Source organism: Agelaius tricolor, unplaced genomic scaffold (genome assembly GCF_023055355.1).
Source record: "Agelaius tricolor isolate 1412-34295 unplaced genomic scaffold, bAgeTri1.0.p SCAF_8, whole genome shotgun sequence".
Lineage (NCBI taxonomy): Eukaryota > Metazoa > Chordata > Aves > Passeriformes > Icteridae > Agelaius > Agelaius tricolor.
In genome coordinates this window covers 11,165,360-11,191,743 of record NW_027269268.1, presented here as the reverse complement: position 1 = coordinate 11,191,743, position 26,384 = coordinate 11,165,360, and the positions used below count along the sequence as shown (strand labels likewise).

The 26,384-nt window shown below is 38.1% G+C and overlaps 1 protein-coding gene across 4 annotated transcripts in view; it reads right to left on the bottom strand.

Moving 5' to 3' along the window:
- CCSER1 (coiled-coil serine rich protein 1) overlaps window positions 1-26,384 on the bottom strand; it is a 615,756-nt gene that overhangs the window by 447,376 nt on the left and 141,996 nt on the right. For all 4 annotated transcript variants that reach the window (XM_071431637.1, XM_071431638.1, XM_071431640.1 and 1 more), the window contains exon 5: window positions 11,650-11,770. In XM_071431637.1, the coding sequence (XP_071287738.1) occupies window positions 11,650-11,770 (121 nt within the window). The remainder of the gene's footprint in view (window positions 1-11,649; window positions 11,771-26,384) is intronic.

Here is a 26,384-nt window from a genome sequence, read left to right as displayed (position 1 = left end):
AGTTCATCTGTTAAAAAGGAATTCTGTTTCTTCTGCTCTGCCTTTAAATTGTGTGCATGTGACCTTTTAGACTGATGCAATCAAAACATCAAGAAATGTGTTCTAAAATAAAACAATGCTTTTCATTCTTGGTTCTCATAATGTATATTCCAGCTTTCTTTGTGGCTCTGACTTGAGGTCTCTGTCCCTTTGCATCTATGGCTGCCAGGAGAGATGAGCCCTGTTAACTTTGTATGTTCTAAAGCAGCAATCTGGGCACATATTAAAATTGTACATAAATATGTCAATTTTACAAAAGGACATAATAACTGGAAGTGAGGATGGAATGCTCCTGAAAAATCAGTATTGAAAAGTCTGAATAAAGGGTTGGGGATGAAGTAGTAGATGACTACAAAAATTGGAGGAACATTACCGTATTTTTGGATGAATACTCTATAGGCTTTCTGCATAAACAAACAAACAGACAGATAGATAAAGAGTTTTATCAAGAGTACAGTTTGTAAGCATGACTAATTAAAACATGGGGAAGTTTACCTCAATGCTACCTCACTCTTCCCCCTGCCTGTGCTTCCCTTGATTTTCCCCCGTAGCTCACTCCTATCTGTCTCCCACTTGTATTGCTCATCACAGGAACTCTTGGGTTTAGAGGGATGCACTGAACAAATAAAACAGCTGATATGGGAGGAAAAAGGGGTTGGAACCTATCATGTTTTGATGTATTATCTACTTGCTTTTGAAAATGTCACCTCACACTTACGATGAAAGCATTGGCCTCTTTTTCTTTTCCCGCTTCTATTTTTTGAAGACATTTAAAAAAGCTGTGCACAAGCTGATGCTGTGGGCTGCTGTGATGAAAGCTCTAAATCTGGATTATTACTAATATTAGGTGGATATAGCTGCAATACATGCTGTTACACATTTCATCAATGTAGCAGCAGAAAATATTTTTTTCATGTGCAACAAAAGCCACACACTACTCCCTTACGTAATGATTAGGAGAGGATTAAAATACCAAAACAAAACAATTAAGGTGAAATCCTACCACATCCACAAAAAAGTAGTAAATGGACCTGGAAGCAAATTAAATACTTTGAGCTTCAGCACAGGAAAAGAAAACCAAAAAATATTCTTTCCTCACAAACATCTTTTTTAGATGGTGGCTACTGCAGCTATTGCTGATAAAAAGCAGCTGGGCCAGTTATGTCCTCAGTATAACAGAGCTTAATCCTGCTCCTGGAGCCCAGGAGGAAAAACTTACACTTGTACTCACTTTGTACAAATAGTTTTTGCAGCATTTGGCTCTTTTAAATTCACTAGTATTTGGTACAATATTTTGTCTTCGTCGCTTAACACTACTGCAATATAATTGCAAATTTATGTCTTAATCCAACTGCACCAAAGCTGCATGTGTCCTAGTGTGATGATGCACAGTCTTTTATTTCCTCTGCTTCTTACCACCCCATTTCCCATCTTGCTTTTCACTGTTTTTTTTAATGCTGTAGGTATTTTATACATCCCATATGGTGGCCAATGCAGACAGTGTATTGACTGGTAAAAAACAGGAGGGTGTAGAGGAAATAAAGAAAGAACAATAGCACCACTTGTCCTTTTTTAGCTATGGTCTTCCACCTCTGCTATCAGCAAATCCATGCAAGTAAAAATAATGTATTCAATACTCACTGCAAACATAGATTTTGATAGGTTATTAAAATTACTGCTCCCAGGGCTATTCACAGATACATTGAAAATCGTACATGGTAGAGAAAGAAGAATATTGGCTCTATTTCTTTGTTACCTCCAGGAAAAAATAAATAAGAACAAAAAAAACAGGAGCTAGAGGTGGGGATAAGGAGACTGTTCTTAAAATTATTACTGTCCTTCCCTAGTAACTCTTTTTCCCTCTGCAAAACAGCTAAAATCTTGCTCTTAAAAATACTAATGTTTAGATTATGCTCACTTCTGGAGTATCCATCTGCACTTAGTTGTGCTAAATAAAAAGCTAACTCCTCCTGATACCGTGTGAAACATAGCATGCAGGTATGGATATTTTTTCACATAATTCCTTCCCTCTAGGATGCAGGTAATCTCTCAACCTTAAGCGCCATGAAGCAGTCTATCTATTTATAAGCAGTATGCTGATTTAACTTACATTTGCTGCAGTGGTGTTCCTATTTGAGTCATGATAATATGACTCAAGAGTAGTGTATTTCCTAACAAAGCTAATCCTAATATAGCCACTGCAGAGGATGATGGGTTTTCAGGAATGTTCTGCAAAACACCTGGTTTAGAAACCCCTCAATAAGCCAGTAATAACACCACAACAATACCACTATTTTTCACCCATTAGATTCAAAAGACTACCTGATAATGCCTTCACTGGAATCCTACAATGAGCTGTGAAACAGCACAGCACAATAGTCCAACAGTTGCACCATGCAATTATAAATGCAAATCTACCTAGTTTTCTGTGACATCCCTCCTTTCCCCACCTTCCGATAACAGTCAGAAATAAGAATGCTGTTCTTTGTTATGCTTCAGAGAAATTATTAAATTACTGTGAAAGTGAAACAAATACATTTCTGCTATGCACTTGAACTGGTTTTTTCTAGTTTTAATCTACGATACATTTGTCTAACCAAATAAAGTACTTCTAGAATACTAGGATTGTAATGCAATCCTAGCATTACATGTATTTCCCTCATATTTTTCATTTTATGATGCTTTAATTGTTCACAAGTAATAACATAGTTGATTAATTTTTATATTTGATGTGGCAATTATGTTTTGAAATCTAATTTGTAAGAATTGAGGCTGTACCTTAATACAAAAACCACAGGCTTCTAAATTAAAAAACAAATGTTCTCCTGATCCTTCCTCCTCAGCACTCCACCCTCATCTCTTCAGCATTTAGATAATGCTACCCCAGACAGATGTTTCTGCTGCACAAAGGTAGAGACCCAAACCTGCCTTAATTTCCTTGCAAGAGGACAAAATACAGCCACTGGTCTCAAAGAGAACTTTGGTTAGAGTTTAGCAACAGCCTATGCTTTTACAGACTAGAAAGAATAATTCTGTTTCTGGAATGGTTCCTAAGACTGAGCACTTCCACTTAAGTTAGTGAAAGCTTGAGTTAAAGAAATTTAACAAGAATATTTTCCCCAATTTTACAGCAAAATAACTTTTGTATACTTTTGAGATTTTGGATGTACAAGAAAAAGGAATGAAATGGACACAGCTAGCACTTCTCTCACTCTCCCCATTTGAGTGAAGCGGGCTTGCTCCCAAATCTTCAGTTCTCTACCTTGAAAACATCTTCCTTCAGTAAAGCTTCCCAGCAAATTCTCTTTAGGCAACACCAGGCATCAAGGTGAACAACAGGAGCTAACACTGCCTTCCCAAGTGATGTAGGATGTTACAAGAACTGGTTATTGAAATACAAATTTAAAAACTGGTGTATGGTCTAACTTGACACTCAGACTGTCTAAAAAAATGGCTTTTTTTGAAATGAAGCATAAATCCAGTAAGGCCATTATTTTGGGGACTCTTTTGCTGCCCCAAATTCAAGCATCTTCATCCCTTTGAATAGGTACCTGGTAAATAAAGGCTGTAGGTCTCCTTTAATGCCTGAAACTGAGGACATAACAATGCTTATTCTGAGTGTCTGTGTTGGACATGAATTTAGGCTGGATGAAAATGAAGTCTATTTTTTCTTTTAAATCCAAAGTCAATGAGTGAGTCATTTTCTGCATGCCCGAGTGCAGTCCTGAGTGGCTTTGCAGTCATCCCAGCAGAGGACGGGCATGCTCTTCAGGGCTTAGGCAGCTGCCATGTAAGATAATGGAAAACTCTGGAATTTTATTAGAATAACAAACGCTGCGAGTGACTAACACTACAACTTACAACAGCAGCTCTTCAGGTGGAGGTGTCCAGAAAAAATAATTGAATTTCAATTGCCTAAGCCTGTCTCAAACATCTCTGTCTGCATTACCTATAGTAACCATCCTCTTCAAGGTTGATTGAACCAGGTAAGATTTTATTTACTTGAACTACATCTCCTTTTAGAACTGTTCCAGATATTAAAGAGTTTTGATATATATAAAAAATAATTTCTATTTCATCACACAGCAAAAATCTCAGCCCAAAATGAAAATTCAAAACTATGTCTTATCATTCATTGTTCTAATTAAAATGTTCTTGGCAAAAATATTTAGCAGTGATTACTCAAGGCCATCAGTTTAGAAGAGTTCTTGGTTGCCAAGTGTGAGACTGTCACTTTGGAATTAAGTTGGTATTTGTGGTCTGACTTGTAATTCTCAGTTATGTAAATAAAGCAGACACTTCCAGACACTACAGTACATATAGGGTAAAACTTGCACTCTGGAACCAAGCCCATCTTAAGCACCTGCCCATATATGCATGTAAGAAAGGGATATCTTTAAATAAGCTCTATAACCAAATAGTGCAAAATTATTTAACTTGATGTATTTCTTCTGAGGAAATTTGTGGACATGAAGGAAGGACAAGCAAGTAATGTAATTAAAGCTTCCTCTATTTCAGAAACACCCAGTGAAGAATGTGATGATTCAAAGAGAACAGAAAAAAGAAGGATGCAAGGGAATGCACAGATTTTCATTTGATTTACAAATTCAAAATACTTCTCAGATCTGATAAATAAATTGATCATCTTACTCCAAAGAACATTCTTTTTAGGGTGAGAGCCAATACTAGAATGACATTATGGCATCATAAAGGTGTATGATTTAATGTATCTCAATGAAACAAAGGATGTTGCTGTAGGCAAAGCCGTTTTCTAAATGTCACTGTGATTTGGTGACAATGTTTTTCTTATGATAACTTCAGATCTAGTTCAAAAGCTGTAGTTGTAGATGCAGTTATGTTGTCCAGTGCTTGCTGCTAAAGCAGGAGAAATTTGTATTCCCAATACTGTAACTGCACTGTCCTTTGTTTGTGCAGTTCAGTGTTTCAAATCAGCTTTGGCCACACTCTGTCAATGTACATTACAGTAACTCTATTTTGACTCAAAAAATTTTATCCAAATTTTCACCATCTGGTGCTCAGAAACATCACCAGCAAAGTTGTATTATCCCTACACATTTTTATTTCCTCAATTTTCTTTCATTAATGAAGACTAGCTACACAATGACACAATGCACTCATTTTACTTTGCAGTTTCAATTATCTCAACTAGAAAATGCTGTAGTTTTCTTGATCCTCCACATTTTGATTCAAAATGAGCTCCTTAAGTACCTTGCTTAACATTCCACCCCTATATCTTTTCCTCAAGTTGAGTTCAGTCACATCAGTAATACTTTAAGGGAAATAATTGAAGCATTCACAGTTGATTGTGTATTAGAAACCAAATCTCTTCCCATAGAAAAGAGGAAGCTTTCCAAACAATGACTACACTTGGAAAAGATCACTTGCAAAGTCCTTGGCAGGGATATAGATAAAATCTATGTTGCACCCTCCCTCCATAGGACAACTGCCATCATTCCTCTCCCTCCTGCATTATTCAAGGAGGAAAAGACAGGTGATGAATTACAAAATATTGAAAATACTGAGTACAGTAACTGCAATTAGCTAGTGGCTCTCAAAACCCAGCTTATTCAACATTTGCAACTCATGCTCGAATTAAGCTGTACAGAACTGCTTAATCCCTTGGCTGCAAACAATTGCCTATGATATTTAAATTATGTATGTAGATTGCTTTCCCATCAATCTCACCTATAAACTGATGGTTGCAGTTACTGAGAAGGAGCATGAGAACTGATGATACTCCTGTTCTATAACCAGATATAAGGTTTCTTCCATATTCACTTTGCAGTGCAATTATATTTCCTTTGCACAACTGTTACCTATAATTGATGTTACAAAATCATTCACATTTTTGCAGCAGCTGGACACAGGGAAAATACAGAAACAACAGAGTCTGGTTTATTGCTCTGTTTTTCCTCAAAGAAAGAAGAAATAAGTTACCAATTTGAGCAGCCAAGACAAGAGCCAATGTCAGGTAGTAGTTTCAACTAGTTAGCAGACAATAAAAAAAGCGTAAATATTGTATTTTTACTATTTTCTGAAAAGTTTCCTATATCAAAGGAGACATCAGTACAGCAGAATAATTTCTTTTCCCATTATGTGCAAAAAGCAATAGAGGATGCACAAGGACACCATGACAGACAACACAGAAAATAGAAATTTTCAGTTCCCCTTCAAGTTGCTAAATAGAGCTTAAAGACTAACTAGCAAAATAGATAAAAGAATGCAAAAGGAGACCACTGACAGCATAAACACACTGTTCATGTTTACTCAATTTCAAAGTATCTGCTTTAAAGAAATGAATATAAATGCTACCTCTGCTACCTGTTATCACTAAAATGTAGTGCTGGAGAGTATACTGCAATCCAGCTGATGTCTCAGGTTTTTCAGCTGGGCTGGAACCACAGCTTTGAAAGTATGGTCATTCCAGAGCAACACTGGGCATCCCTATTCTCTTCTGCATTCTCTCACCCCAAGAGTGACACATGCTTCCATAGCCCATTGTCCCAGTCATCCAGAAACTGAAACAGTACAACCATCTTTTATCTGCTTTTCCAAACAAGTATGAAAAGCATTCCTGTTTCACACCACTGAAAGATGCCTTTTTGAAAGGACTGCCAGAGCAGACAAGAATCGTGATGTGGACACCACTGCCTGACAGCCCAGCTGCTTTAGAGACCACACTTCACATCACCACCGAGGGGCTGTAAGGATTTAAATATTGTTTGAGACAGGTAAATGTGATTTTAAGGCCACAGAGGGACTTTGCCATGAGGTAAGCACAGGATGGAGTGGCAGGGTGGCCTGGCTCCAGGCCTGGCACATCCTAGGTAATGCATCCAGACAAGGACCCTTTGGCAAACTGTGGAGAAGCATGTACACATATTGCTGGTATCACCTCAACCCCTTGTTTACACCTTAATTCAGGCAGAGGCATCTCTCAGTAACAGGATGAAAATAGAAGCATCAAAAATTACAGAGGTAATAGAAGATCACTGCTGCTTTGAGGGGAAAGAACATCTTCCCTGGGATTTATCAAAATAAAAAAAAAAAAAAAAAAAAAAAAGAAAAGGAAATCCACAACTGATGAAGTGAAGAATAATACATAATCAGCTTGGTTTGAACTTCTTTTGAAAGGAATTAGGCAAGGCTTCAAGAGTTAAAAAAGGTTACCAGTCTTTTGATGCACCAATTATACACCTACAACTACAAACTATGAGAAAGGAAAAACCTCCTGAATTTTGGAATATGCTTACTGCAGCTAATAAATCCAGACTATACATGCATCAAAATCTTCCTAGATTCCAGTCTGTACCAGTACCAAAGTCCTGGGTTAGCATCTGCACTAAACAGTGCAGTACAAAACGGCATTAGGGCTGTAACTCTCCCCCTTAGCAGCCTGTTTCCATCAGCAAGCACCCAGGCAGTCACTGTGATTTCAAGAAGCTTTCTCCTGTATTTGATCTCACACTTAAGAACCTTGCTCAGGTAAGTACAGTTGCAAGGAACAAGTGAAACAGATTTGGCACAGACAGAATATTGAAAAGACTCACTACATAGGCTCATTCAGGCATTTACCAGAAAAAATCCAAGTTGATCTTAAGAGTCTGAAGAACTGTCAAATGATCAGTGACATTTAGAATCATAAAATAAAATCACTGACTTTGTTTGAGTTGGAAGGAACTTTTAAAGGCCACCTTACCCAACCCTTCTGCAATAAGCAGGGACACCTTCAGCTAGAACAGGTTGCTCAGAGACTCATCCAACACGCCTTGAATGTTTCCAGGGATGGGGAATCCACAACTTCGCTGGGCAACGTGCTCCAGTGTTTCACCATCCTCATTGTAAAAGCCTCCTTCCTTAGATCCAGTCTGAATTTACCTTCTTTCAGTTTAAAAACATTGAACTCCTCCTATCATTTTTGTAGGCTCTTCATCTGTAAATCTCTCCTAAAACTCAGGAAAATATTTATGGCATGAAAAAGAACTGTCAAATTACTGTGTCTGCTTCATGAAATAAAAAGATCTGTAGCTCTAAGAACACTTTAACAGCAAAGAAGATCTTTAAGTAAAAATCAAAATCAGAAATATTGACAGCAGCTGAAGTGCTAATGCAAAAACCACCTTTAAATTAGCCAGCTCAGAGGGTTCCATGTTGCCATCACTATTCTGAACTGCAGCGCAGTCATATCCAAAGAAACACATCAAATGAAGTATACAACTATAAGCTTAACTTTACATCTGATTAAAAAATGGTGTGCCTGAACTTCATACTTTTTTCATGCTCTAGTAGCATATGAATGGTTTTCCATGATTACCTATGAACATCACACAGAGGAAGAACATTGTCTGCTCCAAGCCTCGTGTGTCTGTAGACACTTCTTTTTCCACACTGCCCCTTGTAGGCTGACCTTTCAGCCCTAGAGTTTGCCCAGTGAAGCAGAAGCTAAGTTAATTCAAAGCATAACACAGCTCCCTGGGCCATGCATTCCCTCCCACGCTGCCTTGTAAAAACTTGAAATTGAAGTGAGGATTCCTCATGCCATTGCTCTGTGCCAGCAGCTCATTTATTTATATTAGAATTCAGATAGGAAGGACTAAAATTAGGACTCTGTAAGCAGAATTCACTGTTCAAAATGTTCCAATCATTTTAGCATCTGGGCACCTTTGAGAACAACTGACTGATGTATCACTATGGCAACACAAAGAGGCCTCAGTAACTTAAACTATTAAGACAGCAAGAGGTTTTTAAGGCTTGTATTTCTACAAAGCTATAGCAAAGCTAATGCAACACCCTAGACAAAGTGGAGGGCTGAGAAAACAAAATAAGGAAGAGCTCACATTTCCTGTTTGTCACCCTAACCTCACACTGACCATTGATTTTGCTGTGGAGAGGAAAGACAAAAACCACTAATGCACACTCTTCCTCTTGCCAAATCCATTCCTGGTGAATAACTGAGGTAGGAATTTTGCCCAGTGCACAAGCAACAAGTCAGCAATTACCTGGGTATCACTATGAAATTACTCCCCAATGAAATGGTTTGAGCTTCCAAGAAAAAATACAGGAGGGGGGAAAAAAATTGGTCCTTTACTCCTGCAATCCTGATAAGAACCTATCACAGACACTTAAAATCTCATTAAGATTTGCTACTACCACTTCTGGCACCATTTGCTGCTTACAAAAAAAAATACATTAGGCAAATACATTATTTAAAGCCACTAAACAGTTTCTTTCTAAAACAAAATAACATCATTAATCAAATATTATACAAGTAGCATTAAAAGCTTTTTCTTTTCTTTCCCTGCCCAGTCTTCACAGCTTCTCGTGTCCTGAATGTCTTGGACATAATTTTACCATGCCATACAAGAGAACTATTTTTAGCTATTTGTAACTGTTTAACATTTTGTTATCATTAATATGCATTTTATCTGGTTTGGATCACAGGCTTTCTTATGTAGCTTTAGAAAGCATTAGTTATTCTAAACATACTCTGTCCCTGTAGGGCCTGAAGGCAGCATCTTCTCCCTACAGGAACACGATGGCGGCTACTGCTCAGCCCTCTGCGATACACACCATTCTTGGACATGCAAGTCAAAACTATATAGGTACACAAAGATAAGTATAAAAATCAAAGCATCCAGGTTGTTTTCCACATGAATTGAGTATAATCCACACATGCAGAGCAGCTCACACGTGGAGTCTGCAATCCAGTCAATGGAATTCAACAAACGCCAAGGGCACATTCACACTGGAGACAGATGACACTTGGACACAGGAATTAGGATCTGTTTTGCTTCTATGCAAAACAGATATGAAGAAAGCTATCTGCATGTAGAAAGCACATGGTGAAATGCAACATCAGTATGCTGCTATTTCATTCATAATGCTGGGAATTTTCCTGAAGCTGCATGCTTTCACCTCCCTACAATTACTTCTACAAAATTTACCAAATTCCAGTTGCAAACTTTTTCCAGTAAGATGTTTCTGTTTCATTTCAAATATACTTGTCAGAAATGTTGGCTTAAAGACAGTTATGCACTGATACAGTTTCATACAGAAAAGTTCAAACACACTTAATCTGGTTAGGCACAAGCTTGGTCCTCATTGAAAGAATTCCAGGTCAGTTTTTTAAACATTAGTATTGGAAGAGTAGCAGAGGTTAGAGCATGTTTCTGTGGCCTATGAGTGCTTAGGAAAAGTTATGTCTGTGTTCTTAGAAGACAACACTAATCAGGTTTAAAAAAAAAAAACAAAAACCCAAACATACCAAAAAAATCTGGGAGGCAGCTTCATTCAGCACATGCTAAACAGATATCAGAGTTTCTTACTTTGAATTCATAAGAGAATCTCATCACATGAAATGAAAAAGCCAAGCAAACAAGAGTGCAGGTTTCCCTTTTAGTGGAGACAAAAAAAAAAAACTTCTATGCTGCTTTGAGGTAACCAGAAAGATTATTCTGGATTTCAGCACAGTATTTTAAAGTCCATTGCCTTTCTAATCTCTTGGTATTCAGAGAACCACACAACAGAAGCACTACAACAATTAGATGCCCACAGCATTTCAAACATAAGGCCCTTGCAGTAATACCCAGACAGTAGGTAACATACTGTGTTAAATTTTAAATACAGGTAGTCTAGATGAAACGGGTTTATCTCCACATGGATAAAGATAGCACAGCCAGGTACAGATTTAAGTCATGGATCTGTAGCAAGATCACAACCCATCTAATCTACTCTAATCCACCAGTAGTGTTTTGGATGTTTCAGGGATTTTGGGGATGTGGGGGGATGTTTTAATTTTCTTACAGTAATAGGCATGCAAGCCAGGACTCCACAGCCAATTTTAAAGATAAAATTATGCATACCAAGAGAAGCAGAAAACTAAACATAAATGAACAGGAATGATGTTATCCATTGTCATATTTTAATACCCTCCACACTTGAAAAGGCACAGACCTCAAGTTTGTGTTGTGATAAAGCCTTACAATTGTGTTTTCTTTCTTTTCATGAAAACGAAATTATTTTTATTCTCCAAGGACTCAGTCATTAAGAAATAACCATCCTGCCTGGTATTGCAAGGCAAATGTTACTGCACACTCTGATTTTCATCTAATGCAAGATACCAAAATACATTGTAATTAAGTGAACAAAATTTCCCTAGAAGAATGCACTACCACACTTTTGAAGATGCCACTTGTGCAACAGAGGTAAAATGGTCACTGGAAAATACCGAAATAATGCCAATGAGCTGAGCATATACAAATCACATTCTTTATAAAAATCAACTACTTGCAAAAATGAAAGGACTATTTAAACAAAAAGAATCACCTTATCAAACCTGTTTAGAAGTCAGTTTCTCAGCATATAAAGGCCCATTCCCTCTATATATGTCATTACCAAAAGTCTTGGGAAAAAAATGTAGGCTAATGAACAAGAGCAGCAGCTTAGCCTCAGGGCAGTTTCTACTTTTGGAAACACCTATGAAAGCCCAGATGAAAGAGAAAGGAGGGTGTATATGCATATCCATGAGAAGGAATCTGGCCTGGTGTTTAAATTGCACTTGTAAAAGATCATGTTATTTGAATAACTCACTGTTTGGACACATCAGGCATTATCATCTGTTCTTTTTTCCTTGTATCCACTGTGGTCTCTACAGGGGTGAGTACTACAGCAGCACATGACACTATTGACTGGTATGAGTCTTCTCGGCACACTGCAAAGATAAAAAGTATCAGTGTTAAACAGTAAACTCAGTTTGCACTTGAAAGGAAAAGAAAAAAGGAAAAAAAAGAAAAAAAAGAAAAAATCTATTCATACTATGATAAACACAAATGCAAAAACTTAATTGGGTTTCACTGTGATCACATGCAATAAAAATGCCATTATTTTTCATGTTTCCTAGTGTGCTTACTTTGCACATTTTTTGCCATTGACTGATCATTCACTGAGTTTTACCTAGCACAAGACCTGCTCTAGCTCATTGGTGTGTCTGAGTCCTAAAAGGACTTCTATTTCATAAATGACATCAGAGTATGATTCACTTCTTAGTTATTTTTCATCACAAACTGAAAATAAGGGTGAAAATAATGAGTGGTTTCCAGGCAAACCTCCCACCTTCAAAAATTTTAGACTGTGTAAAGAAATAGATTGAAGAAAATCTAATTAGTGATTTACTTTTCACTTTTAACTGTTGTGACTCATTTTACTCCAAAAAGGCCAAATCCAAATGGTCTAGAAGTGATGATATCTGATGTACTGACTCATGACTTCTTTTAATAAAAACTGTATCTGTATTACTGTGCTGAATGTTACAACTTAGACAGTATTTAGAGCTAGAACAATGATCACACACTTGAGCTGAGCATTTGGCTCAATTAGAACCAATAAATGAATATCCAAAAGTTTCCAACCTCTGAACAGACAATTATATCTATTACAATTCACAAATATTATTAAATTCTACATTTCAAGTGTCACTAGTAATGCAGCTTTTAGCAGTGACCACTCACTACTGATTCTGAAGCTATAAATTTCCTTTACAGCCAAGGCATGAAACAAATGAAAGCTGGAATTAAGAGTTGGTTTCATTGAACAAAGGATAACAGCTTCTTATCTTACTTTTGGTACTTTAATGCGTTATATACAAGCAAGAAGAAATGCGGGGGCCTATGTTTAAACAGAAAGACACACAGTATTTTATAACATACAGAACACTTTCCTAAAGAGTGAACACATGCCCACAGAGCCAATAATACAGCCTGTAAAACCAGAATGAGCGATTCAAAACCAGAAAGAACACATCTCACAAGTACATGGATTTATGCAAGATTGGTACAGCTGGGAACCTTGAACTGTGACATGGATTTATTATTATTCCATTCTCCACAATCATGTGCCTCCTTACTGCCCACAGACAACACACCTTTGGTATAGCCTATGCTCCCCTTACAAAAGAAGCAAAACTGGAGTAAAACTTCACCCATCTTGACCTGACTAGGTCAAGAACAGCTAACTGTGCCATTTTACCCCGAGGGCACGAATTACCTGCAGCCTGAACTCAGTACACGCCAACAGGACACACAGGTGCTCCACAAACACCCTGAGAAACACTAACAGGAACAGGTCAGGCCAGGGCTGGGTATTCCTACCAAGGTTTTTTTTTTGCTTCCTGAGCAGTTCTGAGCCATTCAGCAAGCAGCACAATTGGCTGGAGCACAGGCAGCTCTGCCAGGAAGGAAACCTCTTGGGGAGTGCTTGTAATTCCATTTAATTTATCTGATGTTGTCCAGCATTGTTTATGTTTGTGTTTTAAATGTTAATGTGCACACTGTGATAAGTGACTAAGCCACCTAAGATGCCCACTATCTTACCTTAGCTTCCTTTTTTCTTTGGAACCAGCATTACTCAATACTTTGTCACCACCATAGACACACATCTCCAAAAGACAGTCATACACAAAGAGAACTTGCTACATTGACTGCAGGCATGCAAGTAGGATTTCTGTTATAGCTTGATGCACAACAGATTAAGATTAAACTAATGCAAAATACATTGAACTAAAGAGACAGCATAAGAAAACATGGAATTTTTGGTGATTTTACATCCTACTATATTATGTATGACCAGCAGACCATCTACTAGCATGATTCTGCTTGGTAGGCACCAATTTACAAAACAGTATTTTCTCATTACAACCAGCAACTGAGTATGTGTAAAAAAGAACATGAATGTCTCTCTGTCTCTATTTACAGTCAAAGAATTGCCAAAAAATAGGCTCGTCATATTGCACCAGTGATATTCAGTACCTGAATTTTAACCAGAAATGCTGATAAAACAGAGCATAAAGGATGAAGCAAATACACATTTTTCTTCAGAAGACCTGTATTACTACTAGAGTATCAAGTTATTACTTTAGAACTCATAAAAGGTCTGGTGAAAAGCATCACAGGGGCGGGTTTGCTTAGATCAGGCACTGTCCATCAGAGCAGTTACAAAAAAAGATAAAAGAGGGAATCATGAGTAACAAAGAAGACACTGCAAGTTTCCTACTCTTCACAGAAATTTCATGAATGAATAAAACTGTGAAATTGCTTTTGTTTAATAATTAATGCTATACATGAGTTGTATAATCCCCTAATTTACAGCTGAAGACAAACCCTGTGGTCATCCAGCGATTGCAGCTCATGGAAGGTATTATCCCCCCATTCTAGACAGCAATATTCTTTGGTCTCACTTTTGAAAATCACTACAATTCCTCCTTTTTATCTCAGCTCTCTGGGCACAGTCATAACTCATTATAGGACAGTATAATTAACTAAAATGTCATGAAGTAGTGATGGCACAGCAGCAAGTAATTTTCACCTACTGGAGTGTAAGCTCTTACTATCTGTTCCTAACTTGCATTAAAATAATGAGAACATGCTTGAATGTGGACTCCCAACTTTACCACTGACAGGGATGGACACTTTTACTTAAGACTTTTTGCATTTTACATTTCAAACTCAACTCTTAAGCATAGCTTAATTTCTACAACTTCATTTTTTAATCTACAAGTGGCTTATGTTACCCCAAAAAAGACCATTCATGATGTCTACACACTCCACTCTTTATGAATTGAAATCTGTTCAATCCCCAAAATATCACAAACATCAGAAAAACAATTACTCTAAAGTATCGCTCCTTTTAATCATAAATCCTCTCACATGTCAAACTTGTTCCTTAACATCCGGCAAGAATTTAAAAATTTAGCCTTCCCACATGAAGGTGGTAAGGAAAGCAGAATTTTCACTCATCTGAGTTAGTGCTTGGCAAAGTCATCCATGTAATCAGCTGTCTCAGCCTACTATATTATTCCTGATGCAGAATGGTGTAAAAAACCGTACAAGTTATCAACAAGGGGAAAACTCAGCCATCTTTGATTACCTGTAGCAGTCTCTTCAAGAAACTAACATTTAGCATCTAAGAATGTTTTATATACTGAGTATCTTCAGGAAAAAAAAAAGCAATTTGCATGCAAGTGAGATGGTATTTTTCAGTCCTTTATTCGCAACTCAACCATTACACGAACAAGCTAATAATTGTAGTGAAACAACACAACCAGAGGAATATCTATGTGTTATCATTATAGAAACATATTTTTCTTAGTGAAACATAAGACACTACCTACAAATTACAAGTCATGCAAAGGAGTACTCGACAGAAAGGGAAAACAAACAGTCTTAACTTCACAGACTACTATTATAAAAGATCTGTACTACGTTTGAAGCTGCACGGTTTCTCCCCAGATCCTTCAGTGTAATGATGCATGCAGCTTGTTTTCTTCCATCGCCAAGTGTTTTAAAAGTACCCCATATATTTATCACTAGGAGTGCTGGCTTGGATTTACCCTAGCTGGTTTAGGCAGTCCCAGAACATCATTCACTATTAAACAGATTTTTACATCTGGAGAAGAAAAACATGAGTTTTTTTGTTTTTTTCTTTGTTGTTTCTTTCAAGAACAATGAGAATGACTAATTAAACATTTTTCTTCTAATTTGAACAAACCAGTGAAAAATTTTTAATTCCCTAAATAGTAGGACAGTAGGAAGCCTTCAACAGCTACTGAACAGAATGTGTTTCTCCAGAGAATCAAAAGATTTTTAAGCTCTAGGGATGTCATTTACATCATCTATTTCAAACACTTAATTGTACACACTTCCCCCCCACCTTTTTTTTTTTTTTTAATTGAGGAGAAAGAAAATCTGGTTATCACTGCTTGCTATCAAAAAAAGTCTCCCTTGACACAAGATGCAGGATGAAATTAGCAGCAAGTACTACCTGCTTAGAGAAAACAGAAGGGAGATGTTCATATGCAGTGTGCAGTGAAGCATAAGGGAATCATGACACAGGGACACTAAAACAGTGAAGTATTTCTGGATTTCAGAAATCTGGGGACTTATCCTGACAATCCAAAGTATTTACATTTATGCCTATGAAATTTAAAATTATCAGCTCTCATCATTCAAGAGACAGATCCAATCTGGAAACAGATGCTGTTTTACATCAAAAATCCTTCTGCTTTGGTAAAAAACTAGGCAAGCAGCCAGGAGCATGGAAAGCACTAAATGCTTTACCCTGAAAGATCAGTCAGTGGCCATTGTAGGAGATGGTGGACTAGAGCATGAGGGAGCAATATCTGGATGCCAAGTATCCAATCCCACATCCCTTTTACTAGCAAAAGCCAGACATTATGTTTTAATAACTCTGGAACACCAGCTCTCATGGCAGGCACTGAGAACGTTTGGTACATGGTTTCCTAAATACCTCTCTGCCATGAAAAGGCTCAGGAGATGAGTCACCCTCTGAGGTACTCTGAACAAAGGACAAGAGCTGCAAAATATGTAACCCCTATACAGGTTCCTCAGACAAAGGGAAATTCAGGACAAAGAACTGTTACACTTAAAGCAGAGCTTTTGCTAAAACAAACAAGCTAACTAAACCCAAACCACAAACACACCAACCAACCAAAAAGAAAGAGTGGATACACTGTAAATTTATTCAGTATATGAGAACAAGTGAAGAGCTGAGGAAAGAAAAAAAAAAACATCTACAACATGCAACAGAAGTTATTTTGCCAGGAAAGGTGCTGACATTAGAAATAGCATATAAGAGAGGATCTTTAATTCTGGTACGTCCAGGAAGAACTGTGACTAACCACCATGTTAATCCATTCCTGACTGCATAGATATGGCCTCTGATAGTCCTAGGTCACTCAGAGGGCTCAGAAAAAAACCAATATTCTGATTCGTCTCTCCATCAACCTCAAACATACCTGCATTAAACACTTCAGCAAAACCAAGTGTATGTATTCAGTTCCATACCCTCTTTCTCAGCCCCAGAAACACAATAAAGTCTTTTACTACTTTGTTATTAAACCCTAAAGCCCAAGGAGACTTTCAGTCTCTTTAAAAGAACACAAAAGGTCAAGGTACTTTATGTGAAAGCTATTTTTGCCCATCTACTTATATTAGAAAAAGCTCAATATTAAAAATAATAATAAAAAAGCTTCATTTTCCTGCTGCTTGATCCTAGATTTGATGATGGTCTTTGGAGAAAAAAAGGAAACTAAATGAATCTCTATTTTTATTAGTTCAACAGTTTTTCTAGAGCCCCTTGTTCCCTAGAAACAGCTACATTTCACAATATTGGCCAAGTGAATACTTAAGAGAATGAGTGTATATGCTCACAGTCCCCAAAGGGTTTGCTGTAATAATTTTACAATAAAACCACAGGCCTGGTTCTTAAATACAACATAGTCACAATCAGAAATTTTGTAATAGCAACAATTACAGGCCCATTATAGGCAAACGAATTACTTTCTATCAGGTTCTTATGGTTCATGGCTCTTTTACACAAAGGCTGCACACACATATCTGCTTTGTGCTACACACAAACATGAAGGGTACAAAATGCAGCATTAAGCAGGAGTCAGGGAATTCCTCTTACACACCAGCAGTTCTGCAGTGATGATCTGCACCCTTGGATTATCTCCTACCTCTGTCCTAAATTTGTTTGTTGTCACAAGCCACTGTGGTAACACAGTAAGAACCACAAGTAAAATTTGGGTCAGGCAACTTTTACCCCATGCATAAGAAATTAAACTCTAATTTTTCAATGCTCATGCATGATGGAAGGCTGAATGAAAGGGTATGCCCTCATCACCTGAGGACCAGCCCTACAGGCATGGTAAGTGATGGAAACACCAACTCCTAAAATAATCAGATAGGTAATGACAAAACTGATGACCCACATCTTGCATATTTTCTATTAACTCCACTCTATTGAGAGAGCCACTGCAGTTTGGCTTCTCCTGAGGCAGAAAGATGCCACAGGGTAGCACCTTAACTCCTGATAGTCTTCTCAAGCAGCCTCCCACAGCTTACAGTGACTGGCAGACTCTTCTACAAAGTGGTTGTGCCTGTATTTACCATTCCCTCAGGGATTTTATGGATTTGTTCAGTTACTTATGCTGTTGCATGAACTTGTAGTACCCACGATGTCCTGTAGACTTCCAAAGCTGAATATAGCTTATGTGAACAATTATTCCTATCAGTCCACTTTAAACTTGCCACCACTTGTTTCATCTGACTCCCCCAGTTTTAGCCATGGAGAAGACAATGCACAAATTCCCCCTTCACCTTCCACTCTGTCTTTTACAGACTTCTTTTGGATATTTAGACATCCATTTCTTTTACAGGCTGCATTATCTGCATATGCTCCTGTTTAAAACCTGTTCCATAGCTCTGGTCACCCTGCTGACCTCTCCACAACCAACCATTTCTTGTTGAAGTTCCTGCAATGATGGATAACTGTAGCAAGGCCAGGAGAAACTGTAACTGCATTTCCAGAAAATTAAGTGGGTTAGTTTTTCAGCTGTAACTGCTGTACACCTAAAACATTCTAAGTACATCTATTTGTGCTTGAGGCTGCTTCTGAGATACTTTCTTATTCACAGTGAACTACTTAAAGCAAATATTGTTCCAAGCAGCCTACACAGGAATTGAAAAATCAGGCTTTAAAAATAAAGGCATATTCTGTATCCAGTAGGTAGATATCACTTCTCAATATCAAAAGCATTGGTTAAGTGTTAATAATAGAACTTTTAAAATGACTACTAACTTCCATTAGCTTTTGGCAGCACTATCAGTCAGGATGATGGCACAGGCCTGTATTTTTAGCCCTCTAGTCTATGACTTGTTTTGTGACACAAGCATGAATAAGAACTGTGTGCATAAATACACAACTGTGTGAGGGAAAGGTTATAATGAAGGACTAATGATGTGAATCCCACCAATCATATCTAATTCTGCCAAATTCCAGGAAGCCTCATAATTAAAGAGTATGACTATCTATTAGAATAAAAAGTGGAGGATTAGTCATTTGATCTAGGATGTGTGGTGCTGATCATCACGTGGGCCAAACAAGTACATCTGTTAATTCCCAAAGAGTCTGTAAAGACAACTGGTTAAATTCATTAAATTAATTTACCACAGAATACAGCTGCAGGGTGGTTCATGGGGGAAACAAGGCTCACCCAGACCTCCCCTTCTGGTAGCCTCTGCCATTCTTGTCAAAGCTGCCTCACTGTGTAGTAAGAACAAAAAACACCTCAGCTCCTGGGTGATGGAAGGAAACAGAACAGCCCAAAACTCCATCTGTCCAGTAAGAATGGAAAAGGTAGTACTGAAAGTGCCAGTTTAGGTGCAAGCATAAAGCCATGTCCTGGTAATAGCCATAAGGTACCAGGAAGTGGGAAACCTTTGTCTCTCTTCCTACAGAACATGGGGGAAATCCCAACAGGGATGCCACCAGCTGCAAGAGCTGTCTGCCTCAAAATTCCCTTTTCAGCCAAGAGAAGAATAATAGTTTTAGTTCTGCTTTTGATCACATTTGGGTTTCTATTTATGTTATGTGATGCCTTCAAGAAAAGGAGAGAAAAAGGAGTGACTGTGACACTGGCATCTTAAAAGAAGGAATATAAAAAGGCCTGCAGGGCATTTCTGTAGGCATAATACAATCCCCTGAAGGAATGACTACTCTAACAACAATATCCTCAACTGTCACTCACTGCAAGTAAAACTGTCAAAACTCAATAGCAAGTGTTTTCAGGAGCACAGTCTCCTGGCTTCAACTATTATTCTTAGCCTAGCTGAAATAAAGACTGACAGGCAAGCAAGATTAATTTATTGTGTTCTGTATTGAATGGTTGTAGTCACAAGAAATTTACTTCAGCAATTAATTCACAGACAAACCACCAAAAGTACAGTTTCCCAAGAGAAATTATTAAATAAAATCATAATGTTGGGTTTCCTTGCAGATTCTAAAAGCTCACCAGGCAAATTACACAAGGTACTTTTGTTTTGCAGGAGTTTGAGGCTATTTGGCTTTCTGTTATAGCTGTGCTGGCAGTCACTAGCAGAAGCACCAGGTACAGCTGCCAGTAGAGCTGTACAACTCTGCAGAATGACAGCTTTTGTCAAGCCCAGTGACAAGCAACTCAGTGATCAGCCCCTGCTACAGCACATTGCTCATGGCCCTTCCAGACTCATTCCTGCCTTCACAGAAGTCACTCACATACTGAATTATTGGAAATTTACACCAAACGTTGAAACAAATAGAGGATCTGTAACAAAGATGTCACTCGTTTCTCAGGGAAGATATTTTCCACATTTATTATAAAATGCAAGCCATTTATTTTATACCTTTGTTCCCTTTAAGGTGATACACTCATGCAGGAAAGCAAACTCAGCCCAAGCATCTCTGCAGCCGTTTAACAATCCTGCAAACCAGCATACACAAGCTAGCAGATGGCTACTGCTCCAGCTGAATGCTCCAGTGTAACCACAAAGCAGGGGAGAAAGGAGCAAAGTGGGTAGGTAATCCCAATAATCCTACATACCTATCACCCACAGTCTTACCACTCAGTACCCCCACAGCAAAGGGACAGGCCAGCAGGAGCCCCTAGTGACAGACCTCTGAACCAAGAGGGGAAATGGAGAGGCTTTAAGGAAGAGCAGGTTAAATGATGGGATAAGACAGAATACACAACACCTTCCTCCTGTGGGCAGCTATGGCAGGCACCCACTAAACCTGGGTGTGAAAGAAAAGCACTTGGGTGTTCAAAGGGCTGCCAAGTGCAGGCTCTTCACAGGTGTGTTGTGACAGCAAGCAGAAGATGGACTCCAGAAGATAATCAGCCCAGCAATTTCCTAGGCTGTTCCCACAGCTTTTCATGCAGTACCAGGGAAATCATGTTCACAAGTTGCTATGTGACAAGAAAGGTTAGAGGCAGTTGTGAAATGATACAAAGCCTCCCATGCCACAAAGAAAACTGATAAAGAGAACACTATTTGATGGACCTGCAGTTTCAAATGTCTGCCCATTTGCACAGCTTGCAGATTTTGCTATGCTTTGTACTCACTGCATGAGATTTACTACATTTCAAGGCCAAATGAAACTACTGGGATCATCTGATCTGACATGTGGCACAAGCACATCCTGTGGTTCTTCCAAAAGTTCAATATTATAGTCCTGATGCAAAACTTTGAAGAGTTCAGGTCACTGCTATGCCAGGTTTATAAGTGATCTGAGGAATTCTTCCAATTAATGGTCAAAATAACAGCATAATTTTTCCAATTGATTTTCAGAAGTACAGACTTCTAGCCATACATCTATGCTGCAGATAAAGCATATGCCAAGTAATATATATGCATCTTTCTGAAAAGCAATAAAACAATTGATCATATGTTGATGACTGTTCACACTTTCTCTAAAAGTCTCAACGATTCTAAAAAAAAACCCCAAAATTCAATAGGGCTTGAAGTCCAACCAAGTTTTGAAAGCAGTATATTTTACCTTAAAGACAAATAAATTGAAATATGAATAGATTGTGCTGGGCAAAAATGGTCGAGATCAAAATGACAGGAATGTGAGACAAGCTCAGCCATCTTAAAGAGTCATCACACCAGATGATTAACAAACACTGTTTAAATGGAGCCCAATGCAGGATTACAGCCCCAGAAAGAAATAATGCAGGCTATCACTATGCCTCTGAAGTGCAGTTTTGGTTCACAGTAAACCATCAACTCAGTGTGCTGACACTGCAAAAATGTCCAGCACAGGCATAGGAATATATACAAACATGGAACTGGTGACTTTGAAGTCACTGAAGGCAGGCTCAACTCTGTTACCATTCCAACTTCTCAGAAAGATGACTAAAAGACACACTACACTCTATGTGATCCTCTATGGGTGAAAATTCCAGACCTCCCTAAATAAACAGAAGTCAAACTGAAGCATTAAAAGCAATTAAATTATTGGGGGAAAAAAACCCCAGACACTAAACAAAATTTGTGACTGCCTACAGACATATTTAAATTAGGATCAAAACTAAGACATGTGTTTGTCAAGTATGTATTTTAAAGTTGCATAGCACAACTTGGCAAAGCATAATCACCTTGCTCTTTGGGAGGCTGGACTTGATGAACTGAGGTCTCCATCTGTTAGTCACAAATATTGGTTGCTCCATGTCACACTTAAAGGGTGTGACACAGATGCTCCAGTTCTATCAACCCTTAAGCCAGTGTTTTTAATTATACAAGCAGTCATGGCAAGAAAAATAGCATTAGCCTATATAGAACCATTTGGAGACTGTTTTCTTTAAGAAAGTTACCTAAGCCATTTTTCCCTAGCCCTGATTTTCAAATCTGATATTGTTACTTACACTGCAGCCCCACAGAACTCAATGGAGAGAAAGAAGAACCACATAACAAAAAATGAGATATAAAACTACATGGGGTTAATTTCTTCAAAAAATATTTTCCTCTGCATAGGTAATTACATGCAGATGTCTGTTAATACTGGCACCCATATGAAAATGTCTGAAAAACTTGAGAGAGGACCACCACAGGACAACAATTCAACATTCATACAGACTGATGCTGCAAACCGAATAACCAGAACTCAGTTGTGTCCACCCAGGCCTGTATTACATTTCTTCTAACCTCATTAAACACCAAAAATTTACCAAACAAGAGTAATTCAAATTCCTAACGTGAATCAAATAAAATTTTAACTTGAAAAGAAATTAAGTTGCTTCTCTTTGTGTTATGGGTCAAGTTCTCCACAGAAGGCAGTCATACAAAACTTTGAAGCAATGCAACAGCTAAAGCCAAGCCATTACAAATTCATCAGCTTCTGTTTGGATTCAACCAGTGATACCAATGCAAAGCAAAGAATGAACAAACAAGTCAGGTTTCTCTTAGTGACAAACAACAATTTGGAGAGTAGATAATAAGAAAATAAACATTTGCATATTATCCCTCTTTGATTTAAACACCTTTCCTCTGGTTTTGGCTCTGAAAAGGAAATAGTGCCATTTAGTGGTCAGGTAGATTTGCTGCACTTTTTAAACTGAAGGCAGTAGCTCACACTGACAATATGAGCACAGGAATTGCAAATGCTGAGAGGTGACACAATCACTAATACTGTTGTTTTTACTTGAGGAAATACTGTAAATGTTTTTTTTGAGAAGTACGATGTTTTATTCTAAGCATGATTTAGAACCTGCACTAAATATTTTAGCCTTGTCTCCCTCAACAGTAAAGAGCTACATGCTGTTCCTCCTGCTCTCCACCAGGTGATAAACTAGGCTCTAAATGTTATGATTACAGAAGAGGATACTGGGAAATTCTGTAGGAGCTGGCAGGAAAGTTAACTCAAAAACCTGTTCCACAGAAAAAGTCATTATGTTCCAAACCAGCAAAAGATGTATAGAAAAGAGGAGTAAAATCTACATTACTGATTTTCAGTGAATAACACTCCAGCTGAAGATAAAAATTAAATTGCCAGAGCTTTCACCTGGAGCTTTCTCTGGATTCACCAGCCTCAGAATTTCTGAACCCAAGGTGAACTGGTTAAAAGGAAGCAAAAAGATGAAAGCTCATTTCTCAAATAGCACCATTTGTCAAAGCAGATGAAGAGTGTTCATGAATATGGAAGACTGGTTGGGCATCTGTGAATCCAGCAAAATCTGGCCTAATGACTATTTAAATAGTGACAACACATTCACAGCCCCACGTTCCGCTTTCCCTTGAGAAATCTTCCATCTTTACTTCAGATGTCATGCCAGAGGCATCCAAGGAACCAGTCAAGTACAACAGATCCTGCTGAAAGTTAGCCGAGTGCAAGTGGACCAGATTTCTGAAGGTACCTAAAATTTAAGAATTTTTTTTTCCTTTTCAAATCACTTTTTTTCCTAATCCACACTGATTCTGGAGTGATATTTTTACCTACACCTGCATATCAGAGGATGTGGCCTTTTAAAAATTCAGCTCTATCCATCAGCCTTCACCACTTGCTCTCAAGGGACAAGACTGTCCTTTACTGTATATTTATGCAGCTGGCTCCTAAAGGGTGGCAGACAGAAACAATACATGCACAAAGAAATCCAGGCTCCAGAAAAGCTGTAACCTAGATAGAGAATCACAACAAATTGGCTCCAAAGTTTCTGAAACGTAGAGCACTCAATGACACCGCTCCATTCTCAGCCAAATGTCAACAGCCAGCCCCTGCATGATGCAATTTAAAACCCTGGCACTCACTGGGAGCAGTCCCAATAACCTCAAGAACACTCCAGACACCAGGGTGCAAAGGTTACCCTTGACTCTTCAGAGAGAGGGGGACTAATGGGATCTTAAGTATGCAGAGCACTTCTTTGCATTTTGGAGCACATGGCCACCAATTCTGGAACCTCCTTCCCACCAGTTCTCTAAGCCACTGCATTTAAGAACGCAATTTACTTCACTCTCTACTGAACAATTATGCTCTTAGCTGATTAGAATTTTAAGAGCAGGCCTAAGATTAACACTTGACATTTACTAGAAGCCCTCAAATTTAAAAACGAGAATTATTTGGAAGTCACCCAATATTTTAAATATCATATGTATTAATCAAAATAAAACTTCACTTCTGATAAAATCTTAAATATAAATGTTATGCACTGCCGCTAATCTACAAAAATATTCAAAATATAAAGATCCAAAAGGTGAAGGAAATACACTTAACACATCATCTTCCTTAAAAACACCTCATATAATTGTCCTATATCATTAATCTGTATCCACTAGTGGCATTTGAACTAGCTAGATGTTTTATACACTCCACAGCATAAAAAAGCTGGGAAATCAGCTATCCAAATTATCTTTATTGCATTTGAAAGAGTAATTCCTGTACTCTGATGTGAGAAGTCATGCATAAAATGTGCTAAAGCACCAATTTAGATCTAAAAAGCGGGCAACACATTTTCTCCTCAGCAAAGATTTCTCACTGTATGCTTTCACTTTTCCTTCATATATGCACTATCTCTTTACTGGCTTTGGTGTCAGAGGTACTGCCTAGTCTAAGAACACAAAGCATAAAACACTGTTTTATGTGCTGGGATTAAACACAGGACCAAGGTTTCATTTGACTACATTTCCCTGTCAGCCTCTGAACCAATGTTTCAGCAATGTAGATGGCAGTGATTATGTACAGAACTATTACCCACAGATGAAAATGCTAAGAAAGAACGATACACTGAAATTTTACATTGATCCTACTTCTGAATTCTGAGCATCTATTTTGATTTTTACATCTGCTGATGGATTTGTTAAGGATATGTGTTTGCAATACAAAGTAATACATTAAACATTTTGCAACCTGTCAAGGCTGAGACGGCACTAAGACTGTTCAATCTAACTAGCAAATGATTCCCAGACCTGTACTGTCAGTATTAATGATGTCAGAACATAAAATATGAAAGAAAGCAAAGATTACTTTACATAGCCGTGGCTCCTTCTGGTAGAGGAGGAGGCAAAGGTTGCACAGTAAGGTATGGGTTCCCTGCAGCTTCACATAGGATATATGTAGCCCCCTCATCCCACAAGAAAGGTCAAGAATGACAGAAGGACCAGCACTCCTCCTCAATCCCTTGGAATTCAAGTAACAAGTAGCTAAAGACTGAAAACTAAGTTAGAGAGGAGTCAGGACAACAGTGGAATCAAGGCTGACCATGGAGATCTCAAAGACACACATTTACTGAGGGATACATGAAAGTTTCCTTCTTACATAACTAAGTTAAACTATAATTAAACAAAACTAGCCAACAAGTGGTGTCTTTTCAGGATGGTGGAAGTCAGGATTTCTGGCTCTATCAGCCCAAACTAACAGCCCTCAGCATGGTGTCTCAGTTAGCAGCTAAAACCAATAGGGCAGGAAGCTTCTACTCGATCTGGGGGTCACACTTATGTTACACTTTCTGTTTTTTAATTGCCATAGCTCTGAAGAACACAGAGGCAGTAGCCTGTATTCCAGTCAAGAGCAAGAGAACTGTTAGCAAACGAGAAGGAGTTAGCAAACCAGAAAGAAACTGTGAGTTGATACAATCTCCAGTCTCTTTTTTCAGCAACAGGCTTATGTTAAAATCATCCAGTTATGGCTCTGGGAAAAAAAAAAAAAAACAAAAAACAACCTGCAGTGAAAATATGTATACAGAGTGCACCAAATGTAAAACCTTCTGTAAAATCTAGGATACAGCTGATGTGCCCAGTAGCTGGTCTCAATAGGAGTTTCCCACACCTCAGTTAAAGACCAATACAAAGATGTGGAGCCTCCTGTGGCACTTCAGCATCCGTGAGGTCCTGCAGATGTCCAGAGACTGTACAGTCAATCACAACACACACATTGAGCTCTGCTATCTCTTCCTGGGTTGTGGAATATCCAACTTGCCATGAATATAAAGAAAATGAAGA